The sequence below is a fragment of the Sylvia atricapilla genome, chromosome 5, assembly GCF_009819655.1.
Source record: "Sylvia atricapilla isolate bSylAtr1 chromosome 5, bSylAtr1.pri, whole genome shotgun sequence".
Taxonomy (NCBI): domain Eukaryota; kingdom Metazoa; phylum Chordata; class Aves; order Passeriformes; family Sylviidae; genus Sylvia; species Sylvia atricapilla.
In genome coordinates this window covers 69,421,877-69,435,190 of record NC_089144.1, presented here as the reverse complement: position 1 = coordinate 69,435,190, position 13,314 = coordinate 69,421,877, and the positions used below count along the sequence as shown (strand labels likewise).

General features: G+C 45.4%; 1 protein-coding gene and 1 long non-coding RNA gene across 6 annotated transcripts in view; one reads left to right on the top strand and one right to left on the bottom strand.

The window, feature by feature from the left end:
* The window catches only part of LOC136361860 (uncharacterized), a 76,370-nt gene extending 69,595 nt beyond the window's left edge, over positions 1–6,775 (bottom strand). Inside the window, exon 1 of the long non-coding RNA XR_010743697.1 lies at positions 6,605–6,775. This is a non-coding gene — a long non-coding RNA (uncharacterized lncRNA). The remainder of the gene's footprint in view (positions 1–6,604) is intronic.
* Positions 730–13,314, top strand: part of TMEM184B (transmembrane protein 184B) — a 30,611-nt gene continuing 18,026 nt past the window's right edge. For 3 of the 5 annotated variants that reach the window (XM_066320058.1, XM_066320056.1, XM_066320054.1), the window contains exons 1-2: positions 730–867; positions 7,190–7,322. In XM_066320058.1, coding sequence (XP_066176155.1) covers positions 7,299–7,322 — 24 coding nt within the window. In that variant the 5' untranslated portion in view covers positions 730–867; positions 7,190–7,298. Of the gene's footprint in view, positions 868–7,121; positions 7,323–13,314 lie in introns of all 5 variants that reach the window. The other 2 variants (XM_066320055.1, XM_066320057.1) reach the window with 2 other exon arrangements.

Sequence of the window (13,314 nt, the reverse complement as noted above, 5' to 3'; positions counted from 1 at the left end):
AATGGGGACGTTTGTGGTGTATGAGACAACACTCCCCTCCCTGCAGCGTGGCGGAGGCAAGCAGAGCTGTCCCGGGGCAGGGTCCAGGAGCACTGGGAGTGCTGGGGGTAGGAGTTCTGCCCTGGGACAGAATGGCAATGCGCTGCCATTTGGGGCCATGTGTGGTAGCAGCTCCTCTAGCTGTTTCAAGGTGGGTAAGTGGACTTCTAACGCAGCAGGAGAAAAGGAGAAAATCATCAACGCTGTGTGGGATAGGATGTCACCTCCTTTTGTTAACACAGTCGTATTAAACGTTCTAAGGCGTGGTACGTTTGCTTTCTTTCTTTGGCTTTTTTTGTTGGTTTTTTTAGACTCAAAGTTCCTTGTTCAGACTTGAATAGAGGCACGGCTTTGGTTTCCAGCACCTCTGTGTATGTTTGTTTCTCCTGGGCTTTGGGGCAAGTCGGCGCTTAAGTCGGGTGGAAGCCTGCCTGGGGGGGAGGCTCTTCCTGAGGCCAGTACTGCCCTTAGCCGGGCTGGCGAGCCAGAAGAGCTGCCGGCTCGCTGGATCTCCCGCGTGCCCCGTCCCGGGAAGCGCATCCCTCGGCGCGGCGCTGCGGGAAGACGCCGCGTCCCCCGGCCCGGCGGCACTGGCCCTTTAAGAGCGGAGCGGTGAGGTCATCCTGTTCCCCGCCCCCCGCTCGCGGGCAGTGGGCGCCGTGCGCAGGCGCGGAGGGAGGGCCGGCCCGGGTCCGGCGTCGCCATGGGCTCCTGAGGCCTCCGCGACCCCGCGCCGGTGCCGGCGCTGCCCGCGGGGCAGCGGGCAGGCCCCGACCCGACCCCTCCTCGCCGCGCCGGGCTGGGCCGCGCCCGCCCGCCCGCTGCACGGTAAGACGTGGCGGGGGCGGTTGCGGGCCGGGTTGGAGGGGTCGCGCTAGCGCGGGGCCGGCTCGTTGAGGCGCCCACGAACTCGCCTCGCGGCCCGTGTCTGGCCGATGTGGTCTCGATTCCTGCTCCGCCCCCCCGCCCCAGTTCCTCCTCTCGTTCCCCGGCGTGGCCCGCGCGACTCCCCCCGTCCCTACCCAGCCCTCCGCCCCTTTCCCTCGGTGTGTGCCCCCTTCTCCTCAAGACTGTCCCCGCCGTTCCCGTCCGCGCACATTCCTCCCTCGTGGCCTCCGTACCAACACACACGCACAGCGCCCACCCCGCGTCTACCCACAGCCTCCCGGTGCAGCCTCGCCCCCGCCCCCGGTGCAGCACACCCAACTCCTTTCTCTTCCCCTCTTCCCGCAGCCTGTCCTTGCTGCAGCTGTCCCACTCTCCCTGTGCATGCACACGCACCAGCACAGCCCCCTTATTCCTCAGTGCTGTCACGCTCTTCGGTGGCATTGGGTGGGTGTCACTGTCTGGTCCTAGGTGGCTGAGGGCTCAGTAGGCTGCAGTAACGTGGTGGGCACCAGGCTTGTGTTTGCTGAGTTTCCGATGCTTCAGGCTGGATGGACTGACAGACGCCTCGTGCATGTGCTGGTGCGGTAGGTGTGTGAGGAGGCTGTGCCTATGTTCTCGTGCGCTGTAGGTGAGTCCTGGTGGGTCTTGTTTGGATGCTTGTGGTGTCTTGAAATCTCAGTTGCACTGCGAGGGCTAAATTCAGCCTTGTCAGCTGCGGCATGAAGCGGAGGGAGGGCTTTGGAAGAACGTGTGCGTGACTGAGTTCTGATGAATTGTGCAAAGGGACTAGAGTGATTTCAGGGACAGCTCTATGAAAGCTGCCTGGAACACTCTGAAGCTGTCAAGAGGGGGTGGAGGAGGAGTGGGAAATCTAGATGAAACAGTGAAGATGGGTCCTGCTTACAGAAAGTTTGAATTATTCTTGCCGTGTAAGGACCTTGAACAGGAGTAATTATTGAAGACTTGAAGACAGGTTTCCCCAGAGAGAAAACTATTTACCTCTGTTAAAGATAAAAATAGAAGACACTGATCAATAATAGAGCAAAGGCTAATAGGGTGAATAGAAATGGCTTTTCTATCTTGCAAAAAAAAAAAAAAAGAAAAAAGAAAACAATCGATGAAAATGTAATAGAGCATACATCCCCCTAACAAAGACTTGGCTCCTTTAATACAATAGTTAACTGTGCCTTTGAACTTATATTGCTGGATGCTGCCCTTTGGTCTAAGAACTTAGCAGCCTCCCTAAAAGGGAACACAGATTATTCTAGAAATGTTAATGTTATTCAGGTTTCTAATACTAAAGGTTTGTATTTGTGTGATACTGTTGGCAAAAAAAGATAAACACATGCTTTTAGGATGTTGGCTAAGTACTAAACAACAGAGCTTTTGGGAGAACTTTTCTGATGCTGAAGGTATCCCAGAAAGGCCTACTTCAGGCTTTGTTTTTGCCTTTGTCCCCATGAAAATGGGCTTCAAAGCTGCCTTTAGGTCCTTAGTACTGTCATTATGGTTGTGCTGTAAGCCCTAGGTGGCATGAGAGCAGTATGTGGGTGCCTCTGCATCTGGAGCAGGAGTGGTTTGGTCTAGCTGGGAAATGACTGGGGAGCTTCACGACTGAATCAGCATTAGTGACCAGCTCAGTGGTGTGGGCAGATGATTTTCTTTGCGTTCCACTCAGGTCTCTACAATCAGCTCAGAGCGCTGGGCGGGTTGTGTTTTGGAGACGTGGGGCAAGAGGATGAGCACCTCCCAACCACTGGGCACCTGTTGGACTTTAGTTTGTCTCCTTAGGACACGTGGCAGTCAAAACTGGAAGGTTCTTAGATAAACTGGTCAGAAAGTGAAGTTCAGTGTGACTGGCTGGTTTGGCATAACAAAAGCATTCTGAGCTTTCTGGTCTCTAACCATTAGACAGAATCCAGCTAGAAATCTGCCTTGTTCTCTGTCAGCTTCTTGGCCTGTTTACTGGTGGCAGGCTGGGAGGTGAGCTTTTGCAGTTGTAGAATTAGGGTCCTTTTCTTCTCGTGGATGAAGGAAAGGTGACTGGATTTTTTTTCCTAGCACAAAACAACTTCTGAAACCTCTTTCCTCCTCAAAAAGGTAGTCTCTTTTTCTACCCAGTTCTACTGCTGAATTAACTAAAACATCTAATAATCATGTTTTGATGTAAGGTGCCAACCTTTTAATTTCCACACGAGGAACTTACCCTTCATTCCTTCTCCCTTCCTGTTTTGGTTTTGTTTTTAATTGGCTTATGTTTGCATTGGGGGAGATAAACTGTTACTTGCTCCTGCTAGAAGTGCTTGTTTCATTTTCCAATAGCTGTAAGGATATCTTTGAGCTCTTGCAACAACGTCTGGTAGAAACAGTGAATTCCTCAGGATATGTTTGTTGTTTGATCCTAGCTGCTTCAGGAGCCCAGAGTTCTACTGAATGAAGTTTGAAGTAAAACATGAAGTCTCAAATAAAGTTACTGATTCTGAAGTGCCACTGCTGTGACTCTTTTTCTCAGTGTTTCCAGCCTAAAACTGAGGAAACGAAGGAAAGCAGCAGTGAGTGTACAGGTTGGTCTGTCTGCAATATGAAGGGGATAGCACAGTCTCAGAGAGAAATTGCATTTAACCTTTGTACAGTCGAGTTTTCTAGTACACGCCCGCTGCTGGCTGCCAGTGTACCAAAGCAGCTGGACGTTATTGAACGGCCCTGGCTGGGGGCAGAAGCTCTTCTCTGCTTTAGAGTTGGTGATTGATTGTGCTTGCCGAGGCCCTGAGAATATGAGGTGTTGTAGAGGATAATACTAGGTTGGAGTTTTACGTGCTGGCTTGCCCAGCTTGGAATGCTGTGTCTGTTGTGTGCTGTTTTCACTTCTTCCCAGACTCATTGGAGTTTGTTTTCCTGTGGTAGAAGAGCACTTTCCTGTCAAGACATCACACCCTACCAGAACACCTGGGACTCTGAAAGCAGTTTGACACTGTGATAAGATGGATTGAAACACTTACCTAAGACAACTGTAAAATATTATAGTGTTGGAACTGAAAACACCCTTACAGTAAGAGGCTTGGGGGTGGGACTTTCTCTTTTTTTTTCCCCTCCTCCGTTTTTTTTTTTTTTTTTTTTTCCTGGGTTTCTTTCTTTTTTTTCTTTTTTTTTTTTTCTTTTCTTTTCTTTTTTTGCCGTAAGGACTACTTTTGGGGAGAGCAACTGGACTTGTTTTCAGAGCAACAATTCCCCAGGAAGGTTTTGGAAGTGAAATTCTGCCAGCTAAAGCAGTGAGTTGCAGCCACCCTCCAGGAGTCTCACCTCAGAGTTTCTGTCTTCTAAGAAGAGGCGTGGTCTGGAGTACTTATTCATAGCCAGGTTCTCTCTCTTTAAAAATCAGGTCAATTTCCATGGGGTTTTTGTTTCTGGTGATGTAAGTAACATGTTTGGGAAGGCAACAGAGCAAGTTGTGTCCAGGAAAAATGCAGTGTGTGAGCAAGCTGCTCGGGAACTGTGCTGTATTTGGGTTTGACCAGGTCTTTATAGCCCCTGAGAGGCATAATTCACAGAAAACCTGAAAAGGGAGCTAAGTGACATTCTGCCTGCAGTATTGGCCCATACAGTACCTGGATATTTGTGTCCCCACCCTCAAATCTGTCTCTGTATTGAAAGGATGGGAATGTTGCTATTATTATCTTACAGTCACAGTGCCTGGGAGTCTGACGATTCTGAAAGGATCATCTGTTTGAGGATATTGTATAATGAAGAGTGACCAAGAGCAGAGAGAGTTCACATTTTTTGTGTCTAGCCCCAAAGCATCCATCTCTGCCTGGGTATTTTGTACGTGTGGCCCCTGATCAACTCATTAGTATAAAAAGGTCCCTCTGATTCAGCAAAGAAAATGACTGTGACATGTTACGTAGTGCAGCAGTGAGGCTTCAGGAAGGAGATGAGATTAAATAATACCTTAAAAGCTGACCTTGCCAACCCAGTGTTCCCTCCTCAGGCTGCAGAACATGACATGGATGCTATTGGAGGCTGCTGAGCTGATTGCTTGGGAGCCTGCAGCTGCCTGGTTGTCTCCAACACAGATACAGCCACAGCAGCAGTAATATAGTGTGCCTCTGTCCAGGTTACTTGAAATGAGCATGGGCAAGTCAGTCACCTCAAGAGGCAGTTTAGCAGTAAGTGAATTTCTTTTCATGGCTCACCACATTTTGTCTCTTCCTTGGTTGGTTTTGCCAGGAAGGTCTGGTTAGTGGTGGATGAAGCTGTTTGCAGCTATTTGTCCCGTCATCTGGGAGTGACTTCTCCAAACTCTCCTGACTTACAGTCTTCCTTCCCCCCTCCCAATAACTTTGTGAAAGCACTGATTTTACAAGAGTCTTAAGTCATTCATACAAATTCCCTTTCAGGTAACTTCATGCAACTGGGTAATTTATTGTTAGAGTGTCTGGAAACATTGAGTTGAAGTTTTGTCTGGTTTTTTTAAGCATGCATCCTCTCAGGTTGATGTTTGGTGTGATTTTTTTCTGTATAGAGAAAATACATTGCTGCTGATGGCTTTTGGAATAGAGGAATATCTATCCCAAAGGAATACAAAGATCCTAATTCTGCTTTCAGAACTTTGCCTCCGTAGGATTTTTATTTTTCTTGATGAAGTAGCAGGGCAGGAGAGAAGTGTGGAGGGGCTAATGTTAGATAGGAGCAATGAAATTAGCAGTTCAAGATTTTGGGGACTTAGGAAGGATGTTTGTGTCTTATGTCCAGAGGTTTAAGTTTAAAAAAAATTAAAAGAAAAGATGAGCAACAAACTACAAACAAAAGTAAGCCAAACAGTTGTTATTGCAGTAATAATGAAACAGCTTTTTAGTGAGTGTGACCTTGGATGCTTTGAGAATCACTGATTTTACTTCTGCAGTGTTCATCACTGCTACATGTCAGCATCAGAGAGTGATTGCTGGGGAAGTCAGATGTGCCATTGCCCTCATATGCCCCACTGCACAGTTGCCTAGACCTGTGATATCTATGTTCTTTAAGCTCATTTACTTGCTAAATTGGAATATGGATCTGATCTGATAGATTCTATATCATCTTCTGCATGGAAAAGCATACTCTAGTGTATTAGAAAAACGTCCTTTGTGTGTGACTGCCACAAGTTCAATACTTTTCCGTGCTGCTGCAGAGTTTGAGTTCTGATTCTTCTTAAAGAAACTGTATACCCTGTGGTAACTGTAAAGCTGTGGTCTACCCTGCCTTGGCACTCAGAGATGGGAAATGTGAATGCAGCTTCTGGTGGAACAATTTCTGATTTGACTTTGTTCTTGAGAGTTTGGCAAATGAAATGCAAACATCCTTTGTCAAGTGGGACACAACTGTTTACAACACATCCTTTTTTCTCCTTGCCTCTTTTCCCTCTGCTAGTTGCAGAATGTCTTTATACTCTTTCTGTGTTTCTCCCCTGGGAACAGAGGGCTTGCCTGGTTTGTGTGGAGTGGAGGCTCTTGAGAGTAAGGGAAAGGGACACAGTGCATGGCCCAGGCATGTTTGATCGTGTTCTCAGAGGAGAAGTTGGAAGGTTGGGGAACATCCCTTCTCCTCCTCTTCTCCTCCCTTTTCTCTTTTTCCTGTCCCCTTACAATAAAAGGGACTGGATGTTGACCTATCACAATGTGGGTCAGTCCACACACACACACACACACACACAATAAAAAAAAAAAAAAAAAAAAAAAAAAGGAGGATGGGGGGAGGAGGGCTGTGCAAATAGAGTCAGACAACAGAAATTAATAGAGCAGAAAAAAAACTCTGGAAAGAAGAGTGCATGGCTCAGGTTAAAAGGGTTTTGTTGTTGATTCTGAGTTTTTTTAATAGGCACATGGGGAGGAGAATCTTCTCTTAGGATGACTGTGGGCTAGCAAAATGGATGGGGGCTGTGTGAGCTGCAAGTGGAGAAGATTTTTGTGGTATTCTCAGATTTTAATTTCCCTACAATGAGAAACATAGGGGTGTGACCTTGTTGAAGGTTAAATTGTTTGTGCGTAGAGTGCAGTCTTATGTGTATGCAGGCATTGGATCATCTCTTGAGTATGGCTTAGTGGGTGTGTACCTTGCCCTGTAGTTTGGTCTTCCTTAGGTACCTAACTCCTCTACCTTCTGCTTCTGAGCTAATGGCTCCCCACTCCACTCTTGCTGACCGTACTGGTCTTCTGTCCCAGTGACACTTTCCCCTTGTGTCACTGACTGTTCCGAGAGCCGTGAAATTGTGACTGGGACGTCTTTTCAGACTGCTCACTCCTGTAAAGAAATCCCACTGAGGAGAGCTGCATTTGGATCTGCATTTGTTGGGCAGACAGACAAACACGTTGAGCTGACATGGAGTGCAGCAGCTGTAGATGCAAGCACTGCACGTAAGCCTGGTGAGTGCCCTCCTTGTGACTGAGCACAGCATTGCTCATGCGTGTTCAGAGTCACCCACGTGTGTCAGGTGTGTGTTATGGGGTGACTTTCACCAACTTGAAGTTAAAAAAGCTTTGCTCAGCATGAGCCCTGAAATGTAAATGAAGATAGTTAATTGCATGCCAGGTCACGTACTTAATTCTGATGTTTTGGGGAGTGCTGCTGGAGAGCTTAAAAGTGCCCTGTTGGGACCTTTTCATGTCTCATAGCTCAGTAAACTAGATGCCGCCCCAGAGAGCAAAAGCAATTCAAGAAGTAATAAATGTAAAAGCATTTGATTTTTCTTGGATTGCTATCACTGATTTCAGCTGTGCCAGTCACTCTCTTACTGTGTAGTGCTATTTTATTCTATCTACCTTCTCCTTTTCCTCTTTCCCCATTTCAGCTGGTGATACCACCCCTTTGGGTGTTGAAAAGACCTTAGATTAATTATTTATCATATATAACTAGCACAACAGAAAGAGATGGTCCCAGTTGGCAGTCCTAGGCATTGTTATAATTAAAATAGTCTAAAATAAACCTTGAGCCATTTCGTCCTGTGTTTTTGTGTTCCTTGTAAGTCTAGGGCACATTGTCAAAAAACATTAAGCTGCTGCTCTCACTTATATAAAGCTCTTGCTTGTGTATTAATAAATGCAGAAAGTTCAAGCTCTGATTTATCTACTGCATGGCACTTCTGTATTGGCTTTTTGGATCCAGAATAAAGATAATTTAGTGGAGAAACTCTTGAAGGAATAAGAATTTGAGGGGAATGGAAAATGTTTTTGCGGTATTGTAACGAAGTTCAGTATGGTGGATATTTAAAGCAATTCAAGTGTGGAGTAGGTTAATAGGAAGAACATTGTCTTGTCTCATAGCTCTTCAGGAGAACCTTGCAGCTAGGTCATGTGTGTTTTTTTGGTTTGTGTCTTGTACAACAGAAGGAGGCTTAGCTGTTAAGACTCTTTCATAGGATAGCTTTGTGTATCATTCTTTGCTGACTCAGCAGTTTAGAAATTAAATTCAGCCTCGAATGAGATGATCTATTTTAAAGACACAGACTGCATTTGCAGATGGGACAGAACAGCTTCTGGGTCCTATTGTGTGGGGTTCTATTCCTATTGGCACTGGGGTAGGCCTTGCTCAGAGCAGGCAAACACCTCCTCCTTTACTAGATTGTGGTTGAATATTCAGATGTACCCCATGGAACTCAAGGACCACGCCTGAACCTTTCTTCCCTCCTCTTACACCACTTCTGTTGCGTCAGAAGTGAGGTTTTCATATTTATGTTTGTTTATCTTTATGTAAAAATAGCTCCTCCTCAGTGGTAACATTTTCCATGCCGTTATGCAAGCCAAAAATTAAGGTTTTTGTTTTGACTTTTGCCACATCCTGTCTGTTTTCTTTTTTGAGTTTATTTTCAGCAGAAGAAGCTGCCATGTTAATGCTGGAGACAGGAGGTCTCTGTTTCCTAAAGATACAGAGCTGGCAATCTGCTCCTGGTGGAGAATTAGTGTGCTGTTTTTTCTGTGGGTGCAGGCCATGAGAACACATCCCTGCTACTTTACGTCTGTATGGTGTCATTAAGAGAAATGCTCCACATGCTGTTTGGAGCTTCTTCTCTATCAAGAATGTTAGTAACAGTGTTCTCCATCTCTGGGTTTTTATCAGGATTGTTATCTTGATAGAAATAGCACCAGCTTTGTTGTGTTTTCTTTTCCCCTCCTTGCATTGAGAGCCCACCCTAATACTCCTGAAGTATTTTCAGAAGATGTGTTAGATAAATGTAAGAGGTACTAGTTTGGTGTTTAAGCTAATTCCCTGGCAGAACAAGGCCTTGTCTTGCTCTAATGTACATAACTTGAAATGACATCTGGACAGGAACAGGTGACAGCTTGTAGGGGATGGGGCTGTGATCTCTGCATTCCATGTTGAGAGGTGGTTGTGTACAGACCTCAGCATTGCCAGAAGCTCTTGTAGCTTATGTAGAAGAATCATACTAGCTCTGATCCAAATTTCTTGTGGCCATCCTGGAATACACCTAACCTGTGTCCAAAAGCCCTATGTGTTTATGTAGATTTGGTTTTGTGTGTGCTTGTTTTCCAATTTCCAAAGTTGGGTGCTTTTCCTGGCTCTCTGTTCTGGTCCTGTTATCTGTTGCAGGTTATCTCTGGTGGGAGCAAGGAAGTCGCTTAGAGACAGAGAAGGCTCCAAAAATGAAATTTTTGAAAAGTGAAATTTTTAAGTGTTGAAATATTTCCCTTTGATATATTTACGAGAGTTCTCTAGAGAGGGAGCATAAGTGCAAGGAACTTTATTCTCCCTTGAACTGAAAGCAGTGAGGCAGAGATGAAACAGGTGGGCAGAGAAAACAGGGTATGGCAGAAGAGTAAGAAATACTTCAAAATTTATTATTCATTAGATTGGTTTGTATTGCATTGGTAATTCAGGTTTCCAAATGCCTCTAATTTGACATATGGTAATGTCAAGTGCTTTCCTCGTGGTTTGGTACCTTGCAGTGCTGGGAACTGTATGGACAGAGAACAAAAAGGTGGTTGTCCCAGAGAGCTTGAAATGCGCAAGAAACAACAGAGAAATACAGCCAGCTGGGACAAGCAGCAGGAAAGAAATCACAGCCAAGAGGATGACTGATGTCAGGTCATTGCACAACTGAAGTTGCAAAGTGGAGGAGTGGGGAAGATGGAGGTGAATAGGGAATAGCTTTATGGCTGTTGGAAAGTATCTTTGTACCCAGCCATGAGAGGAAGCAGGAAAGTGTGTTATGGCACTGACTTAGGCTGTGATGGAGGTGGGTGTCGGAGAAATAAATGTCAAAACACATTCACAGTGTCAGGTAAGAGGGAATCTGCCTATACCAAGGTACTGGATCTGTAGTTTATTAAAACAGTATTTTTGTTGTGATGTGTTCCCAGGCACCACTTTTACTGGGCCTGTGTCCTGTTGCACAGTGGGAAGAGACATCTCAGAAGCAAGGCCTGTTGAGAGTTGCCACAACCCACACTCACAATGCTTTTTAACAAGGCAGAAGAGGAGCTAGCAGACTGAGCTGGTGGTAGGGAGCGAGCTGAAATCCACTTCCTTGGTTAAGGCTTCAGTCATCTGTGCTGTTACCTGTTTATTAAGTGCAGGCCAGAATTGCTCTTACAGCTTCAGCTTCTTGCATACAGTAGTATTTCATAACAGCTTTGTGCACTGCTTATACCTGCCACTGTAGCTGTGATGTGTGGGACTTGAGGAGATTAGAAGGGATAATTTGGAAGGTTTATGTTAATTTTGCAGATTCTGGAGTGCAGCATTCATTCATGTTTCACTAGAAAGGAGAAGGAACTGAAACTGATGCATAGAACCATTAAAAGGTGTCAAGGGAATAAAAAGCTGTCCTCAGGGGCAGCCCTGAGTGCTCGTAGGTGATGTGGTTTGGGGTTTGGGTTGGAGATGTAAGCCAAGTTTTGTAAGAGAATTTGCATACTTTCTTTCAGAACACAGTAGTGGGAAGTTACTAATTTCAATGACTGCGGATTGAAGGGGATTAGGTGAAGAATGATGCACAATCCTGTAATTAATGGTTGTTGATGTATAATCACAAGGGGGCAGTGTTAAGATTACATACACAACTTCAATTTATGACTGATCTTGTTTATGAATACATAACTCCTGTAATGACAAAATGCTTGTTGATCACTTCATGCTGTTTCCACTTCTTTTAAAATGAGTGCAGAGACACAGAAGAATTCCCTTTCATATCCTCAGTTCTGTTGATGTTACTGCTACTGCATTTGGGTCTGTGCCCCTAACGTGGTTTGATTAGCTGGAGTGTGGAGGTCCAGGTCCTGTTCCTCCTGGCACCTGTGGTCTGCTGTCCCATGTCCCAAATCCTCTCCCCCATGAACTTTTGGAAGGGCTTAGCAGCTTCCTGTCTTGCATAGCTCCCAAAGTGCGCTGGGGTGTGCAGGACTGCAGCTGGCTGGACTTTATTTAGAGCTAAGTTAACCACAGGTGCATCTGCTCTGATTTCGTTTTGGATGTGCCCTTTTTGAGCTTCGTGGAAGCACTCTCAGCACTGTACGTATTCAGCTGCTTCAGAAGTTACTTGGGTAGAGATCCCTTTCTTCAAAGCAATAAAAATCTTGCTAATTTGTGACATCTCCACCCAGCCTCCATCTCTCCAAATTTTTACACATATAGTACAGATAATGAAATGTGTGTGTATATGCTCAGGAGTTCAAAATTTAAGTTACATTTCCCATATTGATCAGGACTGGAAAGGAATTACTCTACTGTACATGCAGTTATGGAAAGCTGTAGCACAGAGCAGGTATATTTTGGAAAAACAACTGGAAAGAACAAAGAAAAGCCAAATTTGATAATTAGTTTGTAAATTAAAGCACAGCACTTCTGCAGCTCCACTTAGAGTAAGATAATAATATACACTTAAACAACTCAGGGTATTTCCCAGGACTTTTTTTTTCCTCCCATGGAAGGAGGCAGAAGGGAGGTGCAGTGTGACATAAAGTAACATCAGACTGCTGCACACCAGTGATGCGAGTGTGTGTTTTGGAAAAGTCTGTGCTAAAGGGGCCATTTTCATGCCATAGTATGCATGTGGAAAGGACTTGCTACTGGCAATCTGCTTTTACTGGGTACCTATTCTCTAGTTTGTGCTGTGGCTACAGGTGAAGCAGGGCTGGGGCAGTTCCATCTGAAGATGCATTCTCTTTTGTGTTCTGTAACAACCTTTCAGTAGATGACGGATGTGTCCTTCGCTGGTGCAGCTGTAAACTGTGGCAATGGATCATTGACCTTTCTAAAGCCCTTTCCATCCACTGGTCATAAAGGCCTGTGTTAGAGCAATTTCTTGAGCTTTTATAGAAGGGCTATTCTGCAAAGTATTGGGAGGTTATCAGGCGGAGGCAATATTGTGCTGTTCCATTTGACAGCCGCTTCAGAAGCAGCTCTTCTAATGGTTAGAACCAAGGGCTGCCTGCTTGTGATCTTGGTTTAAGTGGATTATCCTTCTACAATCCAGAGGTCACACTAGAGCCTGCTTATGACCAAATTGAAAATAATAGCTACTTTACTTCTGAGGCCTTCAAGAATTTGTTCCATTGAAAGAAGATAGCTTTTTACCAGGAAATGGCCAAGGGTCATGCTGCTTTGAAATCTTGCGTATTGTGTTCGGCATGTGTTTTTATGTGTCAGCTGGCTTTTAAAAGCCAATCAGGTTAAATTCACATCATGTAGAAAACAATGCAAAGTTAGTAAAATTAGTAACAGGCTGGCTAAATGTGTCATGCCATACAAATTTTGGTAAAAGCATGACTTTCATGCTGTTCACAGTCGAAGTGAGAAGAGCTTTCAGTGCATATCCTTCAATGAGGCTGCTTTAGACTGAGTATGGTTTTCAACATGGCTGTAGGAGAGGTGGGCATTGCTTACTGGAGGAATTAGGATATTCTCCCCCCGGCTCCCTTCCTGCACAGGGACACTGGTGGCACGTGTTCTTGTTGCTTGTTGCTGCTTGGCAGGCTAACCACGACACTAGGACAGAATAGTCTGACACAGCAGAATAGCCTGTACTCTTGTGGAAAACAGAGCTGTTAATTTAGGTGTGCCTGTCATCTTCCAGTACGGATGATTTAGGTACTTCCTTCTGATCTTTTTACAAGGATGTGTAGGGATAGGCCTAAGGGAAATGGCTTTAAACTGAGAGTAGGTTAAATTAGATCTTAGGAAGAAATTCTTTGCTGTGAGAGTGGTGAGACAGTGGCACAGGTTGCCCAGAGGAGTTAGGGTTGCTCCATCCCTGGAAGTGTTCAGGGACAGGTTTGTTGGAGCTCTGAGCAATCTGGTCTACTGGAAAGTGTCCCAGCCCACAGCACAGGGATTGAAACTATATGGTCTTTAAGGTCCTTTCCAACCCAAAGCATCTTATGATTCTGTGATCTCTGGTGA